Genomic DNA, 20,080 nt, shown 5'->3' with positions numbered 1-20,080 from the left:
TAGTGAAGTATGCCCTAAAAAATTTGGTATGCCCTATGTTAGCCCTCTTTAAATGCCCCATATCGTTTATGGGGCGGATATTAATTGGCTCAGACCCCCTATTACTATTTGAGGCCCAATTAAGCGGTGTAATTTTAGGCATAAAAACTAGAGAACCAAATCGACAAGAATCAAATTCCTAGATTCTCTTTTGTCTCTAGTGATATCTGACATAAAACCATATAAGAATATACGCTCACGAGGGAAAATCTGAATGCAGCATTCTTGGCTAATTCTGAGTAGTTAATGTTTCTGTATGCAAGACAAGTGAAAACAGAGACATCATAGCGTAAGGCTAAATTCTATGGAAGAGATATCTAGCTGTTAGATTGGTCATCCACGTCAGTTTGGGTAACCTCTTAAATCTTATGGGAGAGATATCTAGCTACTAGATTGACCATCCACGTTATCTGTGAACACCGAACCGTCCGGCGTTTTTCTTAACGCCGAATGGTTCCGCGTGTTGGTTACTTTTTGAACGCCAAACCGTTCGGAGTTTTAATCGCTTTTTGAGCGTCGCACCATTTGACATTTCAATCTCGCTAAAAACACGGCATGCATAACTTATGGTTATAATCTCTCTTGGCTTTGTCTGTTCTTCACTTCCATTGAAATTTCACCAAAAAGAAACCAGGAAAGGATTAAATTTGTTAAGTGAAATCATTTGCAATTATCTTGATGTAAATCGTAGAACTCAGATAGAAAAATTTAAAAATAGGCTTTGAGACTGACCCACATCATATCTTGGGTGCGACTAGCTGCACCCTCTAGTTAACCCAGATGCACATTCCTCGAGAAAAACCTGATTTTGTATTTTTCAGAGTATTTATTTTACTCTGTTGTGTAAACATGAGATAAAGGATGACCCACCATTTTATCTCAACCCACAATTACTCAGGTGCATTCGAGAGAATTCTCACCTCCTCGCCTCCTGTTGGATTCGAGCGGTTTATGAACGGGATTCGTAGAAGATTCGATGAAGCTTGCAGCCAAAACCAGTATTGAAGGTGTAGATCTGTGAGCTGAGAAGAGGTTGACTGTTGCCATTTGATGTGAAGATAAAAGGGTGTGAGTTTGTGGAATGGTTTTATGGGTTGTGTTAGAATTGTTTTGTGCAGGGAAGGAGTTGTGCAATCTCCTAGGTGCAGCCATTGCACATCCTTCATCAGTTCATTAATGACACCAGGTGCTTGTAAAAAGGCCTGAGCGAGTTCTGTTGTCAAGTGAAATGATCGAAACTCAAGCTTATGGTGGAGATCGAATGGCAGCAATGGAGATGAATGGGATAAGTGCTGTAACAGAATGACTTTAGGAGTAGGTGGTCGTGATTTGTTTGTGCAGGTTCGGTGAATGGAAGAATGGCTCGCTACAAGATGAGCTGAAATGTGGTGGTGTTGAGCAGTGAAGACTTATGGTGCTTTTATTGATGGTGCTATGTTACAATCAAGGAAATTGTGCAGTTGAACTGGAGAGATGGGTATTATGGAATTGAATTCGCAAAGCTCTTCTGATGGTTCAGAATTTGTGACAGGCTCGGGAAGATGGTAATGCATGTATTTTGAGCCTAGGTGTGGGTTTTCTGAACGGTGTTGTTGGTTGTGGATTAGCCGAGAATGCAGACAATGAAGAGAAGTGATACAGTCTGGTGATGATTGGGTGAGAACGAGAAATGGAGCAACATATATGGTTGACGGAAACATGGCTGCTGTTGGCCTTGTTTGATCATGGTTTGCTGGTGATGCCCGAGTTTGGCTGTGATGGTTTGCAGCCGTTAATGGAGCTCGAGGCTGTGACGAGATGCAGCTGAAATGTTGCAGCTTAGTTAGGTGGATTAGAATGAACGAATGTGATAGTATTGCTGGTGCTTTGAGTTGGACATGGCAGGTGGTGATGCTATGGCTGCAACAGACTGATATGAGGCTGTGGTGGTAGTTTACTGATGCTTGGTGATGGTGGCAGTAATGGGATACGCTGCTCGAGTTGGTATAAGCTGGCAGTGAGTTTTTGGCCATAGACAAGAGATGAAGTACGACTTTGGGATGGATCTTCAATTTTAGGTATTCTCACGCATTTTTTGATGGATGCAAGGCGGCGCGGTTCAACAACTCGAAGACAATGTTTGCTGCCTTATCTACAGAGACATCACCGCGTGAAGTTCTACTGTATGATATAAAGACCTGCAATTTGCTTACGAAGTTCTCCGATGCTACCAGTTCTTCTGGACCTGGCAGAGTACATGTACAGATGATGAAAGGCTGCTATGGAATGGAGTGTTGTGCGACAAGCGGACTCCCAATGTTGTTCGACAATTTGACCAGTTTACAGATACAGAGGAGGTGGCTTTCACCTTGCTTCCAAGGAGGTAATCATCAATTCAGAGTTTTGGGATCTTCGAAATTTCAAGCTTCTGCAGTATGAAACTGGAGCCATTGAACCCATGGAGCTGCTGAGATTACGGTGCAGTCAAGCTATGATTTGCAGTGAATGGAACAATGAAAATGATGGTAACTGAATTGTGTGTGTGGAGTTGAAATGAGGGAGATATGGTTTATATAGTTTTTCATTAAACCACCTGTCCTCCCAAATATGGGAGAGATGGGCAGTTAGGTGGTTTATATAGTATTTCATTAAAGTTGGTTACCCACCTGTCCTCCCAAATATGTATTCCGGTGCCTTTTCCAATCTTCATTTCAAAATTATCAAGAGATGGCAAGGAGATTATGGGTATGTAAATCAATTAACGGTGAAGGAAGTGGAACTACCGAGAGTAAAATTTTGGTGGAGGAGCAAATGGGTGATTGAAGAGCAGTTTGGTTTTCAAGTTCCATGTATATGGCCATCATTTTCGATAAATTAAGGTAAACTTCTTTACTGTTATGTATCCGATTCTTGAATGCTAGGACATTTAGTTTTGATATTGTCCATGTAATGATGCGGCATATGAGTTTACTGTAATAGTAATCTTGAATCATTTTAATTATAACCAGTTTTGATTGCTTTTGTTGGTGTCTTTTGTCTATAGTTTAGTACTACGAGATTACTGAAATGATGGTTGATTAAATGGATAAACATCCACTGTTGATCCAACTGAAATGAATAAACACCCACTATTGATCCAATTTAAATGGATAAACTACCATTGTTGATACAAATTATCTGAACCGATGGTGGCTGTGGTTGGTGTTATGGATTATTAATGGTGGTTGATGGTTTTGTTGGTGGATCTGAAACTGCAGCTAATGAAATGGTAGCATTTTTTCCATCAGCATGGATAAACATCCATTGTTGATCCAACTGCAATGGATAAACTTCTACTGCTGATCCAACTGAAATGGATCAACTACTTTTGTTGATCCAACTGAAATGGATCAACTACTTTTGTTGATACAAAAGTATCTGAACCAGAGGTGGCGGCGGTGGGTGGATCAACTACTATTGATCCCTAAATTGGATCAACATATGTTGTTGATCCTTTTTTTTTTCTGGATCAACTACTGTTGTTGATACAAAATACCTAAACCAGTGGTGGGTGGGTGGCGGCGGCGGAGGTGGTGATTGCATCAAGTGGTGGTGATTGCTAGTGGCGGTGGGTGGGTGGCGGCGGCGATGGAGATGGTGGTGGCTGCGGCGGCGGACTTGCGCTGATTGCATCAGTGGTGGTGCTGGTGGTGGTGGTTGCGGACTAGTGGTGGTGCTGGTGGCGGCGGAATAGTGGTGGCGCCGGTGGTGGTGGTGGTGGTGGTGGCGGCGCCAGTGGTTGTGACGGACTGGTGGTGGTGGTGGAGTGGTAGTGGAAGAAATTTGTTCCATTTTAAAATACAGAAAAAATATTATATAAGTGAAGGTATTAAAGTAATCTAATATTAAATGGATAAGGTTATTCAAAAAGGAGGGAAATATTTATTGTTGCATAAGGATATATTTGTAGGGAGTTAAAATTAGGGACATTGTATATATAATTTGAGTACAATTTAGAGAGTTGTGGTTGAAAGCTGAACAAAACTCGAATTCTAGAATTTCTGGCCCCACTTGAGAAAATATATACCAATAAGAAGTTTGGGTTTTGAGATCTTTTCGGTGTTTTTTGAAACTCATGGTATGGGTGGGTGGTTAAAACCTACATCCCAAAATATAGATATATCCTACAAAATCTCCCAAATATGATCTCTGTGCCCGAATATTGGAAAAAGAATAAAACAATTAAAACCTAAATCTCTACGAGAAACAATAGTAGCAAACTCTTTCTGCCGCCTCCTTCTTCGCCTCTCCCTGTTCTTCTTCTCCCTGTTTAACTCATCATCCAACTCTCCCTGATTAACTCACCATCCAACTGTCCCTGATTAACTCACCATCCAATCAACTTACTTTGTTCGTTTATATATTGGATTAAACAATCCTAATAATTAAATAAGTTCTCTAGAGTTTTCACTAATGAAGCTCGGGTTTTTTAGTTTAATTATTTGATAAAGTACTGCAACCCTATTTGATTTGTTTTGATTTTGGAGGGTTGTTGCCGTAAAGACCAAGCTTATGACAATTATAGCATTCGATTTGAGATTTGTCATACCTTGGCCTATTATTGTTGCGCCATGAATTGTTTCTTCGGTCACGATCTCTTGTGGAGCTCGACCTCTGGCCCCTCTGATTATCGTTATTTTGCTTGCCTCTTCCTCTTCTGCCGTAGTAGCCGCATCCTCTTACTCTAGCATTACTACTAGAGCTCTCTCCTTTGTCTTTTAAAGTAAGCTTAGCTTGTAGAACTTGTTCTACCGCTCCCTCTTTACTTCTCTTTCTCATTCTTTCTTCATGGGCTTGAAGAGATCCCATGAGCTCATCTACGGTCATGGATTCGACGTCTTTCGATTCCTCAATTGCAACGACGATATAGTCGAATTTTGGAACAAGTGACCGTAGTATTTTTTCGATCACACGACTATCACCCATGACTTCGCCATTTCTTCTTAGTTGATTAACAACAACTAAAACTCTTGAAAAATAATCCGATATTAATTCAGACTCTCTTATGGAGAGAGATTCGAACTCACCTCTTAGAGTTTGCAACCTCACTTTCTTTACTTTGTCCACATCTTTGAATGAATTTTGTAAAATCTCCCATGCTTGCTTCGCATTAACAGCTCTCGATATCTTCTCGAACGACGACTCATTCATTCCTTGATAGATGAGGTAGAGAGCCTTCTTATCTCTCTTTCTTGAAATGCGCAACGCATCTTTTTCATTTTGTGGAAGCGCCTCTTCATCCTCCGGTTCGACATAACCTTTTTCTACTATCTCCCAAGCATCTTGCGAACCTAGTAACGCCTTCATTTGGATGCTACAACTTTCATAGTTATCTTTAGTGATTTTAGGGACGTGAAAAGGAAACATTTCACTAGCCATTAGGATCTTATGGCTCTGATACCACTTTATTGGAAATGATTTTGGGGTTAATGGGCTAAAATGGTTTAGAAAACTGTTTAGCACTCACTCGATTGAACTCACTGATCACTCAAATGATGGTTGGAAGAAACAAATTTTATTTCTTTCAAAACTTTTGATTGTACGGGACCTTAACTTTCTTACAAAACTCACTTACTCTAACTTTATTTACACCTTCACCTTACTTGGTGTCTTTCACTTGATTACACCTTCACTAGGTTGCACTACCTCCCTATTTATAGGTGATATAACCAACCTAGGAATTCTCTAGATTTCCCTAGAGAAATATCTATCTTAACTAGCTATAACATGTCCTAGATATTTTTAGATAGTTTAGACTCTAAGCTTTTGTACATTCATGAATATTCTAGTAAAGCTTGGAACCTAATAGTCATGAAGTCTCTGGATGGGCTAGAGTATTATGGACTAATCTACAATAGACTAGTTGGGCCTAGATAAATCTAGACACTTCTAAACTAAACATCAAGTTTACATTTTAACAATACCAACTGATGAAACTAAAGGGCATCATTGCAGCACTGAATCCGGAAATGGAGGGCAAGGCACTTGGAAAAGCAAAGTGATTAAAGCCTACAGATCAATGTCACATGAGTTACCCTAAGAAGGTAGTGCAGTTTGAGAAACAAAACAAGAACCGCAAAATCACAAACAAAACGCATTGCAAGCCTATTGTATAAGAACTCCAGCAAACAAGCTGCAATATTTATCTTTTGATTTTGGTAGGGGGGTGCGCCAGGCCTCTGCAGTTGTGCTGCAACCCAGATGCGACGCATGAGAACCCCTAGTGGGAACTCCCCCATGAAAAAAATTAAATTTAATACCTTGTCGTCGAAGAGACCTGCACTATCAGATATTAATCTAATAAATCTTAGCCAGAAGGCCGAGAAAGGTATGCTTAGACTCTGATTTCAGCTTCAGTTTTTAAAGTTTGAAGTTCTCAATACGAATTACGACATAGCACATGTGGGACTAAATATTAAAACTGATTTTTCCAAAAACTGGCTCGTAAAGTTGCATGCTCATTGTCCAATAAAAACACAGTCCATTCTAAGGCATCTGTTTTAATAACATTGTTTTGGTTTTGCTCTGCTTGCAGATTGTTCAAGTTTCAGGCATGGCCCTAGTGACCATGGAATTAACAAGAGTTGAAGCAAACTTCAGCTTGGATAAACATGGAAAAGTCCTCAAAATTCAGTAAAAGTCTGGACGGGTTTACCCATAAGTTTCGCAATAGATTGAGAGAACCAAAAAGGTTTCAAAGTAGGGTACAGGTTATTGGCATCAAACTTGGATATTAAGTAATAACTAAACTTGTCTAACAAGTATTAAAGAAGTCTATCTAAATAAGGAAACTAACTGAGTTAAACCATTCATAAGCAAATAAGGAAACTAATATACTGGAGGAGTTGGCACCGCAACAAAAAGTGACATTCCTTTTAACTGAAATTGGAGTCATACTTTTTAAAATTGTTTTGTTGAAATCCAAAATGGTGTACTAAAAATAAAAAAAATAAAAGAAGGTTCCTAGTTTAATTATAATATTTGCAAGAGGATGATCAATGCATAAAGACCTCTTTTCAGTAAAATAAAGCTAACATCTCTTGAAAGTATCCATTCCATGCTATAAGCGGATTTTAGAGATAGCTTGACAATAGGCCGCAAGTGGCTTTTGATTTTTAAGTTTTACAATTTGTGTATTCTTCTGTTGATACTCTTTGTATCGCAGAAATTTCTTTGCTTTATCTTTATTTTTGTTTTTTTGCATTTTGTGTAGGTTTTTCTCCGTTAGTCATTTGTACTCGCCCGCACACAACTTTGCATGCATTTTAATATATTCTCTTTAAAGGATCAAAAAAAAAAAAAAAATTAGCATGATACCTAGACTTGTTGGTTTAAAAACTATTGACTGCACATTTTCATACCTCTTATTGCCGCAGCATCCTTGTGGTGACAGACCTATAATGTATCAGAGCATGATTAATGGTGACAGGTCTATGACTAGACCATGTGGCTGTACGTAGATGATTGTTCTCAGCTTGGCTTTGGTTTGGGCTGCTGTGATGATCGTGCGGTTGTCTGACACTCCATAATCTTATCGTTGGGTTCAGCTAATGGGAAAATTGTCTTTTGGCAGTATAAACGACCACGGCCACGAGTTCAAACAGATTATGAACTCTACGGATTAAATCATAGCAGTATGGGAAGGTGTTGAAGATCGACTTCAAACTCAAATCGAATCTGTTTCAGTAAGTACACAGAATTTCGATAACGAACAAAAGGAATCCAACAAGCACCAGTGGTCTAGTGGTAGAATAGTACCCTGCCACGGTACAGACCCGGGTTCGATTCCCGGCTGGTGCATTTTTATTTTTCTTCTCATTCTTGTGTGCTGCATTTTGCAGTAGTCATTGAAGTCCCACAGTGCTCGGTTTGAAGGAAATTTTTTCGCTTAAATACAACCTGCTGTCATTTAACGTCCGAGCAATGATATAATACGCACAATGTGGATAGGGTTCCCATAATTTTCAGATATCTGAAGAAAATGTGCGCGTATGAGCTCACTGTTTTGCTGCAACGAATGTTCATCGCGGTTCCTTATCAAATGCATCCTTAAGCCGCCGCAGGTACTAGCTAATTTGTCGTAGTTTGGGGTGTTTTGACAGTCATAACTGATTTCTCTGGCATGTTGGATCACAATATAGTTTTTGCCTTTTGGGTCACAGAAAAGCTTTCTGTATTTAACAGTTTAACTGCATCCCTATAACAGTTTCTTTAACAGCTCTGAAGAAACTTGGATTTTAACTCAATTGCTCGATCTTGTAATGATAAAAGTACTCAAATTCTTCCGTTTGTGAAAGAATTCGTTGTACTCCGTGGGGTATCCAGCTGATCAGAAGGTTAATTCGATGAGAGAATCCTTCCTAAGAAGGCCATTTACTAAAAAAGTGTGATGACACTAATATGAGCTATTCCCTCTAGAAGTTAAATTCAAGCGCCATGCAGAATTATTAGACCAACTAACGATTCATTTGCCAGACTCTAGTCAAGTACTTTAATAAGGTCTCTTTGTTTGCCTTGCTAATTTGCTTTTGTTGAAGCTGTTTGTTTTGGTGGCCCTTGTGCCCTTTGTTACAGTTTTCCCCTTCAACAATCATTCTTGTAGCCGTTAGAGCAGCTTATAAGTTGAACAACACGACGTCAGGGTTCACACTTGCAGTGCTCAGCTCAGTAGTTTCGGCTTTTACTAGCACTTACTGGGATATCATTGCAGGTTAGAGACTTCTTCGGAGGAACTCCAGAAGAAACATTTTTGTGAGATAAACTTTTTGTCCCACGACCAAATAATGTATGCATTGGTAGCTACTACTGGCACTAATAAGTTGATATTCTCAAGACTACTTGAAGTTTTGTATGTAACTGGAATTCAAATGCAGGATCTTGCTTCGGTTTGCCAAGAATGCTGCAATTTACAATCAACTAAGGACGTGTACGTATTTTAAGTGGAACTTCAGGTTGATATGAGGTTGATGTTTCTCCTCAAGCTTCTCCGAGTTCCCAAATAACCAATCAAAAGAGGTTATTGGAATGACAAGATTAACTCGAATATTACAGCTTTAGGTTCCATAACTTGTTTTTATTCAGAATCAGTACGTATTATCATGTTTCTTCTTTTGCACAGGAGCAGAATTTTGAATAAACTAGAACTTCTTCGTTTCATTTTGAAGCTTCTTAAGAATCTTCTCATTAGGTGGGAAGAAGTCAGCGAGAATGGTATATTCACAGGGGGATCACGTAACTATACAATTCAATATTTGCACAATGAAAGGATTTTGTAGCAGCATGGATAAAAAATAAATTTCTCTAGCTTACACAATGTGTTGGAATATTCACAAGATATGCGGAAGACTTAGTCTGTTAGTCTAGTATTCTAGCAGCATTGGCCTAGTCAACTATCCGTTGGAGAAAATGAGTTTTAATTAAAAGATGTTTTGGTCGTGGGTTGATTTAATAACCTAAGGGTTTAGTGATACTTAATCATTTTTTTTTACGAGTGAATGAAGTGAACTTTAGTCCCACATTGGGAAAAATTAAAGAGTCTCTCCACTATATAACCATATCTTTATGGATATACTTACAAACAAGAATTGCTTAGTTAGCAATGATACTAGTAGTGGCTTTGGTAGTTTTATTTTCCATAGACTAGGTGTAGCTATTCAAAGTTGGAGCTCATCTTGTTGCTAGCTCCAACTTTGTTCAGATTAAATGGTTTTTTTATTCAGATTTTATTATGTATCAATAATGAGAAAACATAAAAATAATCAATTAAATGGTTTTTTTGTTCAGATTTTCACAAAAATAGGACAAACGCCCCCCGTACATCACGTCACAAAAATCATTTTTTTTCTCACCTCTCTTAATCCCTACTCTAAGTAGTCAATGGTCAACATAAGAAAAAACGGCAAAAAAAAAAAACAGAAAAATCAAAAAGGTAATCAACATGAGGACTTCCGAAGAGGTCACCCATCTTAGTACTAATCTCGCCCGAGCATGCTTAATTGCAGAGTTCTGATGGGTTCTGGTACATTAGTGTTGGTATGATCGATTGCTGAAATTATTCCACCAATTATACTACTTAACGTATCTCCAATGCAATGGCTCGATCAACCAAATATGACAATCAGATTTTCGCGGCAATTCCGATCCGAGCAAATGACGGCTCGTTGAAAATCTTACGACGACGGATGAGATCGTGTCGGTGCAACCAATTAGAACGAATAATCCCGTTTTAATAGTTTTTTGATGAGAAAACATAAAAATAATCAATTAAATGGTCTTTTAATTAGTTCAGATTTTCACAAAAGTCCCCGTACGGACGAGATCTTCAAGGTGCAATCAATTGGAACGAATAATTCTGCTTAACTAGTTTTAGTTTTTTCTACTTTAGGAGAGCTTGGTCAAGATACTATGTGTTTTTAAAGCTCTTAAAGAATTGCTTAGTTAGCAATGATGCTAGTAGTGACTTTGATAGTTTTATTTTCCATAGACTAGGTGTATCTATTCAAAGAGGGGTTGGAGCTCAACTTGTTGCAGGATACCGACCAAACGTTCTGGTTGATTTATTGTTTTATGTATCAATAATGAGAAAACATAAAAATAATCAATTAAATGGTCTTTTTGTTCAGATTTTCAAAAAAATAGGCAGACGCCCCCCGTACATCACGTCACAAAAATCATATTTTCTCTCACCTCTCTTAATCCCTACCCTAAGTAGTCAATGGTCAACATAAGAAAAAACGCCAAACAAAAAAAAATCCAGAAAAATCAAAAAAGCAATGCTTGAGCCAATTCCTAAGTCATTCTATGACTTGCAATGCATGCATAATCCCTTCATCTAGCTAGGCTAACTCTGGATTACGGATATGCAACACTATCTCATAGTATTACATGTGTTATGTAGCTTTGTTGTTTCACATGATGGCGCTTCATTGTCAGATAATGTAGCTCCATATGTTAGGTCACTTACTGCAGTGTTGCGACATCATTGCGCTTCACTAGATAGGCCGATCATACTAGCCTACTAGGGAAATTTCTTACCTTTATTTGTAGTATTGATAATAACATGACATGGCATGCGTTGCCATTGAAGTTTCCCAAGTTTTCATTAGTGGATTAAAATCGTAAATGTTCGAAGCAAAAAATAATTTTTCTTTGAGAATTTTGAAGCTAACCTAAACTAACATAATCTTATTTTATTTTATTTTTATTTTTATGAGAATCATCAAGTAACCTGATGGTTCTCATGCTCCCTCCCTTAAAGGAGGCAGGGGTTCGATCCCTGGACCCTGTAACGGCAAGCAATATTTTGGGTCCACTAACTAACCAATGTACTAACCTACTAAAAAAAGAAGTGCCTGGTTTCGGAATCATCATCCATATCGTTTCTACTTTTTCGGGGAAACCGGTCTTCGGGTATCTCAGCATGGTTTATGCCTGATCAGTATAGATGTTCTTGGATTTCTTGTTTGGACTCATCATATGTTTACTGTGGGCGTAGACGTTGATACACATGTCTACTTCACGGCAGCTACCATGATCATTGGTGTCCCTGATGGAATAAAAATCTTTAGCTGGATCCCAACTACGTGGGGAGGTTCGACACAATACAAAAACCCCATATTATTTGCAGTAGGGTTCATCTTCTTCTCGTAAACAGAGCACACCACAAAAAAATTCTAAATATGACAAGTCACTCTTGGATTCGAAAATAAACGAAATGAAGAAGAGGAACGAAAAAAATGAAGCGTTTCTGGCTCCATTTTTGGATGAGCTTCTCCCAATTATGTGTGGTAATAGAATAGGATGGCTGATCAGGAGTTCCCGAATGACCGTGCCGGGGAATTCTTTGGGTATATTATGCTCATATTTTTATAAAACTCTTTGTTATTACCTTTTAGTCGTATTTCGATCTTCATCTAGTGTTCTTAGGGTTCATGTAATCACTATTTTATCGTTTACGAGATTTTATCCAAAAAAAAAAGGTAAAAGGCTAAGAATATCATTCACATTTATATAAGGGTCCAATCTGTCATATAGTAAGGACAGCAGTTTCATTGGCAGATTTACAAAAAGAGGATACCAAAAAAAAAGTCCATCCATATGGCACAGGCATAAGCTTAAATGCATCTCAAAAACATATAATCAGAAGATTAGTACATTTTGCTTGTGCCTGCCTGCGTCAGTCTTACCTGGTAACACTGATGAACAACAAAATTAGGTATTCTATCACTCAATCATGATCATTTCACCTGTTTCGGTTTGCATTGCTTCCTTGTTTAGCCCTTCAGAACTATGTTTCTTTAGGCCTTGAGACCTGATGAACTCTTCAATTCTTGCTTTCAGCTCAACATCTGGGATAAGCATATCTTGAGTAAGATGAGAACGGTTGAACGGATCGCTCTGTGATAAGACAGGACAGAGAACAGAATTAAGAAACAATGAATATTTCCGGAAGTTTAAACAGTAGCGAAGGGTAATGTGTACGCAGTACATTGTCACTAAGAAGATGTCTTTGTATAACGGGACGATCCACTGTAATTCTTGAAGAAGGAAGGATAACTGGATCTTTCATTAGTGTATACTGCAACAAGATAAATACGGTATCGTTAGCCTCATCTATGTGTTGCATTTTCCATAAATTTTCACCGTGTCACTCCCGATAAAGCGTATAAAGAATATCAAAGATCGAAAAAATACAATCTCGGAAGTGAAGAAACTTACTTGAATTGGGTCCAAGAATTCATCAGGTATCTCTCCAAGGGTAGCCTCTGCATCCATTGCCTCTGAAGCTGCGAGTTTTGCTTTGTTACCGAGCTCAAGAAATTCTTGTACCATCCTACTGTCCTCACCTATCCTATGTAAAATTGCTGCAGCAGCGGTGAACAACTGCAATAGAAACTAAAAATGTTAACAAGAACAAGATTTCTTGACGCAAAACACTTCACTACTGCAGAACTGGCAAGAAACATAAATCTGGCAGAGGTGGACATGACTTGCTTCAAGATGAGTTACCTGCTCATTGTATGATCGACCATCTTTCGAAATTGCAAATGGAAAAATATTTTCTCGGTCTCCCTTCGCTAAATTGACATAAATCTCAACGATCTACCACAAAACATAGGCACTTTATCAGTAAATTATAATGCATACATGATAAAAAAGGGAGAGCAAAATCACTAAAACAGGAAGCCAGCTTTATAAGAAAAGCTTAGAACAATGCAAGAACAAGTGAAACACGATGTGGTTACTAACCCGCTTAAGCAATATCTTTGGACGGAACTCGTACTTCTCGGGGTCCTTTAGAGTAAGAGATTTCCGTTGAGGGCCCGCAAGTTGTAGCAAAAAGTAATTAAGCATACTTGCAACCCTTTCAACCTGGAATGCAGAGAGACGAGTAATGAGGCTTGACATTTGACAGCTTGTATAACCTAATTGCCAAAGAGGAAATATGCTTTACAGAAAAGACACCTTACCATCTCTGGAAGAAGAAAAGGCACTGTAATCTGTTCTGAAGTAAATGCTAGCATGCCCACATCTTCCATCGCCAACCTCATATCAATTCGGATAATCTACAAAAATTAAATTATCTCAGACTGAGAATTGACAATACTGGTGAACGTTGAAAAGGAAATTTCACATAGAAAAATAAATTAAACTCACATTCTCTTGAGAACGGAACTGTCGGGTTCTTTCTTGCCTCTCTTGAGCTGATCTTCTTTCCCATTCCACGGTATTAGCCATCTCTTTTTCTATCTCTTTCAGTTCCAGAATTCTATTTAGACTTTCGTCCAGAAGAAATATACTGTCGTTCACCAGGAAGTTCAGAAAATTCAGATACACTCCCTTCTCCTCTTCTTTGGCAATCTGAAATAACAATAACCAGAAAAGTGAGAAAGCAAAAATATATAAACAGCAGAAGGTAAAATTCCTCAATCCAATATATATGACATAAAAAAGAGAATACATATATGATCTTAAACAACCTTTATCCATGCATTGCGATGACTAGGAACCTGCCATAAGTACTCCAGAAGTTCGGCAATATTATGACGTATGTTGAACTTGTCATAAAACTGCAGAAGAATGGTATAACAATCAGAACAAGAAACATATGAGATAAGGACGAGAAGCTAATGAAGATGAACCTCTGATTTTCATTTGAAGTTAAAAGAGATTACTCTCGATGAGTTGTACTGAGAATCCCTCCCACGCTCTCAAAATGAGATATACATAACACACTTACCTGAGTATGTGATCCAGTAAACTCAATGTCAACGTAAAGCTTCAGAAGATTCCTGACAAGATACTCCACGGCAAATTGATGACCCTCAAAAAGGGAAGCTGTTGAAGATGAACCGCTGCACACCAAACCAACATGCAATAAACTTAAATGACGGACGCAAGATTGAGGAATTGTAGCCAAAGCAAAACTGTTCAAGTGATACCTTCTTTCTGGCATCCAGCAGATCAAGACTTCTACCATCTTTGCTCTGAGGTAAGGGTTCTTGATATAGTTGGGACTTCCCATAAACATTATAATGAAGTTCATGAAATCATCCTGATAACAGCAAAAATTAAGATCCAAAGGCATAGGCTAATTCACAAGAAAGCATAACAGTTGACTATTACAAAACATAGAAAGCATCAAAATATCACTGAAACTGCGTTAAGAAAGATTACCAGCATGAACCCGTCCATCGCTCTAGGTATCCGAGATGCAAAAATGAGCAGTTCCATGGCATCTTCGACAAAATGTTCAGGCATACAAGCAAGCTCCATAGGGCAGCACGATGGCAAGGGCATTTTGAACCCGCCTACAAGATCTACCAACCAAACAACCATCAATCTGTAGAAAGAGAGTGTGCGCTGAATAAATGATCCGTCCTACAATAAAATCCAAGAAACCCCATTAGCGGTCATATCTTATAATAAATAAAATTACTTTGAGAATTGATATTTGATCAGCTATCCAAACTATATGCACTTAAAATACTTCATAGCTGATAAAGATCACTTTCAAAAAACAGAAAATAGTTTCTAGATTCTACTTTTTCTTATCTTCACTTTTTCTTATAATTTTGCATAACTTGACCAATCCTGTTGGATATTTGTAGTACATACCCTCAATATCTGTGCTTCATAACACAACTTCTCCTGAGATAAAAATTCAACTTCTTTCTCCAGACGATCTATATCTGCCTGGAGCTGTGGAGTGGGAGGCATTCCTTTAAGGTTGGACAGTGTATCCTCGCTCCTCGACAAGGCCTAAAAGGAAATATCAGATTTTATCAACACAGAGTTACGTCATAACAAGGCGGTCAAAAACCAAGAAACTATTATTATCAATTCACAGCTTAACGAAGAGTTAAAGCTACCTGAGCTAGATGCTTATAGTCGGAAAATGCTTTGAGTAGACCCAAATTGAGCACCCTTGCGGTCATAAAAAAACATTCACAGACAAAATTGTATTGAGTCTTTCCACCACACATTGTCATTGGCCTAGCTTTAGAGAGACTAGCAGGTAAACCAACGCTGCTGCCAGAACTTGTGGCTTCTTGAGATTTCAACATCCGGTTATCTTCATCAGATGTCCGGTCAGAGCCATCCATTTTAAGATTATCAAGCCATGACGTCACGTCTTCCGATGATGCATGGAGTGCAGTTAATCCTCTAATGACCCATTTTCATAAATTAGAATATGGTAAGATGGATATTTCGATCTAATACCAAGGTTTATCAAGCAAAAATAGAAGTAAAGAACGTAAAATAACGCACCTGAAGTCCAAACGAGTATTATCAAACACATATGTTGCCTTAATTTTGTCCCTCTTAGTTAAACTTGCATCTAGAAAGGGTTCACACAACCGAAGCATCACAGCGCTAAGATTTACAAACGAGCCTGAACTTGCAGAAGTAACTGGATCAACCTGCAGTGCAAATAAATATGCTAGTGAATCACGATTCAAATGATTGCCTCTCAAAATTTAATATTCCCCCTTCCTTGGAATATGCTAAGATCATTTTGCAACCAGCTTTGAAACTATAACATAACATATTAATAGTATAAAGGAAGTTAAAGAGAGACAATTGTGGAAACTGACCCTCATTACTAAGGCCATTGCTTTGTTAAATTTTCTTGAGAAGATAAACTATATTTCAAGGTAAGAAAGAAAATCACCTGCATATGAGCCCTTGTAGCATTTTTCTTAATAACCTCAGCAAGATAACTGAGAACACATTCCCGAGTATCACTGTTTTTTAAAAGATAGAGAAAGACTTCTGCAACTCCATCATATAAGTTATTCATGACAGTCTTAATTGTTGAGAAGGAAGATTGCAGATCAGCTGGACGCCGTGAATTTGAGAAACATTGTTGTCTAGCATTTAGGACAAAAAAAATCGAACAAATTAGTAAGCCGATAGTTGCAAGATCCAAATTTTTGAACAAACCAAGATGAGAACAGAAAAAAAATGAAGCTTTGACAGAGTCACCAAGGAGTCAATAACAATTTAATCCAGGTCTATATGTTCTGATAGAATGAAGTACTATGACAAAGGTTTTACTTTTCTCTGATCAATCGAATTATGAACTCTGCCTTTGCACTAACGCAGATCAGCAACTAATAATATCCATACAATCTTTATCTAGAACTCTAATACGATAAACAATTGCAGTACCTAAATGCTTACAATCACAGAGCAAAGCTAACTGAATTCCCAACTATTCATCCCAAAGGAATCCACGAGAGATTAGACCAGGCAGCGTTACAACTATACTTCTTGTGATGTATACAGGAAGCTGGAAGAATAATACCCTAGGAGATACCAACTAAAAGAAGAGAACTGGCAAGGAAGGAAGTTGGTGAACAAGATAGAGGTATTTGCTAATGCTTTGGTGTCTACATTTTTGGGGTCTTAAACTGGCTTCAAGTTATTCTGCGTTCTTTTCGTTCAGTCTCATTGTCACAAAATGGATAAAATCAGATAATTCACAGACTAGTATTGTACATTTAGTTTGGATAAAAAGCTACAAGATGTAAATGAGAAGAAATTTAACATCTCGAGCAGTAAACGCAATTGGTAAATAAAAATAAACAACATCCGAAACACTAGAATCAAACATCTTATGAAGCAAGCTTACCCAACATCTGGTTCGCTCTTGAAGATAGTATGATCCGGAAGAGCACTGACATGGAAGAAAGGCCCGAGTATACTTGTCATTTCAATAACGCGTCCATTCACATACGTTCCGGTAGGTAACCACCATGGGTGACTCACCAAAGCTTTTGCACCATGTGGGAAATTAACCAACATCCTTAAAGCTCTTAACGGCTGCTGAAAATTCCCAAGCGCTGATACTTTCAAAACACTTCCTCTTAAACTTTCATACATTTCTTTAAAAATTGATTCCATACTATCCATATCCGTATCTCTGAAAAATTCCTCTAAAAACCCTGGTGGACAACTCAATCCACCATCAGTACTACTACTACTTCCTCCAAACGCATCTACAGAACTCGAAAATTGAGAATACAACAATCCAAGTAGTGGATAAACCGACGACTTAGTAGCATTACTCTCACCATTGCTAGTAAACATATCTGGATTACCTAAGTGAATTCTACAATACGAAACAGTCAATCTCTTAGCCTGCTTCACAACAGCATCCATCGCAGAAAACAAACTTTTATCTTTCATACCAGTAATCTTCTTACCTTCTTCACCCGCACGACCATAACAACCAACTAAGTAAACAAAAGGCGGTTCAGCACCGGGAAACTGACCTGATAATCTATCAATAAGCACTCGTTCCATCAAATCATGATTCAACAATAATGGTCTCCCTTCACTTAAAATCTCAGCAGCTGTTAATTCCAAGTAAATAACTCTACTATCTTTATCCATTGAATCAACTAGCGTGACCAAAAATATTTTCCGAATAATTATATCCTCAACTTCTTCAGTCGATCGTTTAGGTTTTTTAGTCGCCATGACTTAAAACAATTAACTTAGGGCTTTGAAATCAAACTTGAAAAGATAATTTAACAGTGATAGTGATGAATTAAACAAACACACAAATCACTTGGATGGATCATCATACCTGAACCGTGACTGAAGTTCAAAACAGCAAACATTGCTGAATCTAGGTCACGGCCTTAGACTAGATTATGATTTAGAGTTTGAATAACAATGATCAGAAATCGGAGGACCGATTAGATTGATCGGAGATGCTGAAGATTTGAGAAAACGTATAAACGAAGATTTTTGGTGAGCGAAATTCGGGGGATTTCGAAAGAGGGATTTTGGATATATCTCAAGGAAAGAGAAAGAACTGTGTAACAAATAAGGAATTTTATTAGTTTTATTTGGAGTGTGAAACAGGCCGGGCCTATCGGAACTGGCCTGGATCGGTATTTTTATTAAGGAAGCTAGGATGGGCTGGCCTGTGAGGGCTACGAGGGAGGCCAGCCTGAACCAAGTCAGCTTTGGATAGGGCTGTCAATGGATAACCGATATTCGATATCTGTCCGAATCGTTAGGATATTATTCGAAATTTCGGATAACGGATATCGGATACGGATATCTTATCGGATATTCTTACTTTAACGAAACGGATACGGAAAAGGCATTATCCTATATAATAACATCAGATATCCGTTAAAGAATGCATATGCAAATCTTTTTATATTTTTCTGAGTAATATATTTAGTTGTTAGTTTGGTAGTGTGAAGAGTGATAGAAATAAAATACTAAGGAAAAACAAAAACATAACTAGTTTTATTAGTTGTGAGAAAAGCGGAGAATTTTTCAATATTGATGGAGAAGAATATAATAACTTTAAAGTCAAATTTGTGCATTTGATCAATGTATTTGCTTTTGTTTAGTCGAATTTCCTTAGGTTCCTTTGATTTTTTTTGTAATTTATGAAATTAGAGAAAGACTAAAAAATAACTTAATTTCTTTTTATTATGATAAATTACTATCGGATATTACCGCATATTATCGGATAACCGACATTATTATCGGAACGGATAACGGAAATATTTTTTGAATATCCGTCGGATATTATCGGAGATCCGCTAATCTAATCGGTAACGGATATGGTAGAGGCCATATTTGTTTCAATAGCTACCGTTGACAGCCCTAGCTTTGGAATTGGACTGACCTGACCTGTTTGGTTGGAGGGAATGGAATCAGTTTCCTGAGAATACAATTGAATTCCCATGTTTGGTAAATATAATAGAACTCCCAAACACATAAGGAATCTTAAACACATGGGGGTGGTGGGTTTAGGATTCCCCTTTTTTGGGAATAGAATTCCTTTCCCACAAACCAAACACGCCACAAATTGATCATAAATGAAGATGAAAAAGACATACATATAAATGGATTTGGATATCCATGGGAAAGAGTTAAGTAAACTAGCATATGATTAATGATAACGGATATCTAGTTTGTGCACAAATTTTACTTTACTTTTTAAACATAAAAATAAAATTCTCAATTTTCATAGTTCATATCAATTATATGGCTTAACCGCTTAACATTGTAAACCATATTGAAACTTGAAACTTATAGCGTCAGCTGGAAAACAAAATAAACAAACTTTATAATATTGTTATGTGTGTTTTAATATTTTTTATCTTTGAACGCAACATTTAAATCGAAAGACATGAATCAATATTTTTATGTGTTATTAGTTTTATTTGAAGGGGTGTGAAACATGTCGAGCTTTAACAGAACTGGCCTGGATCGGTATGTTTATTAAGGATGCTAGGATGTCCTGTGAGGGCTTTAAGAGAGGCCAGTCTGAACCAAGTCAGCTTTAGACTAGCCTTTAAAGAGAGAGATTCTTTTTTTTATACTAAAAAGACTTTTAGTAATTAAACTGAGTTACTACATTAATCATCATGTATCGGTTTTGTGAGGAAATCTGGAATGTCTGTTGTAAAATAAAAACTTGCTTCATTAACTCTTGTTTTCGAGGTAAAGAGTGAGCTACTTTATTACCTAGTCTATGAATAGA

General features: G+C 37.7%; 2 protein-coding genes, 1 non-coding gene and 2 pseudogenes across 3 annotated transcripts; 1 reads left to right on the top strand and 4 right to left on the bottom strand.

Moving 5' to 3' along the window:
• Nucleotides 1-4,518: 4,518 nt before the first annotated feature.
• LOC113334093 lies at nt 4,519-5,436 on the bottom strand. The gene has a single exon (XM_026580429.1). The coding sequence runs from the start codon at nt 5,434-5,436 to the stop codon at nt 4,519-4,521; it is 918 nt and encodes a 305-aa protein (XP_026436214.1).
• Nucleotides 5,437-6,218: 782 nt separating this feature from the next.
• LOC113334275 lies at nt 6,219-6,389 on the bottom strand (annotated as a pseudogene).
• Nucleotides 6,390-7,786: 1,397 nt separating this feature from the next.
• Nucleotides 7,787-7,857, top strand: TRNAG-GCC. Its single transcript has one exon. It is a non-coding gene; the product is annotated as a tRNA-Gly (tRNA).
• Nucleotides 7,858-9,984: 2,127 nt separating this feature from the next.
• LOC113334270 lies at nt 9,985-10,103 on the bottom strand (annotated as a pseudogene).
• Nucleotides 10,104-12,031: 1,928 nt separating this feature from the next.
• LOC113333939 (probable ubiquitin conjugation factor E4) lies at nt 12,032-18,379 on the bottom strand. Its single transcript, XM_026580300.1, has 16 exons — nt 17,195-18,379; nt 16,232-16,430; nt 15,829-15,980; nt 15,429-15,723; nt 15,175-15,318; nt 14,734-14,937; nt 14,499-14,611; nt 14,297-14,411; nt 14,037-14,126; nt 13,714-13,917; nt 13,527-13,622; nt 13,306-13,428; nt 13,066-13,158; nt 12,775-12,939; nt 12,545-12,634; nt 12,032-12,453 (listed from the first exon to the last, which is right to left on the bottom strand). The coding sequence occupies exons 1-16, from the start codon at nt 18,043-18,045 to the stop codon at nt 12,280-12,282; spliced, it is 3,108 nt and encodes a 1,035-aa protein (XP_026436085.1). The 5' UTR covers nt 18,046-18,379; the 3' UTR covers nt 12,032-12,279.
• Nucleotides 18,380-20,080: the final 1,701 nt, after the last annotated feature.

This window comes from Papaver somniferum, unplaced genomic scaffold, assembly GCF_003573695.1.
Source record: "Papaver somniferum cultivar HN1 unplaced genomic scaffold, ASM357369v1 unplaced-scaffold_135, whole genome shotgun sequence".
Lineage (NCBI taxonomy): Eukaryota > Viridiplantae > Streptophyta > Magnoliopsida > Ranunculales > Papaveraceae > Papaver > Papaver somniferum.
This window is presented reverse-complemented; position numbering and strand designations above follow the sequence as displayed.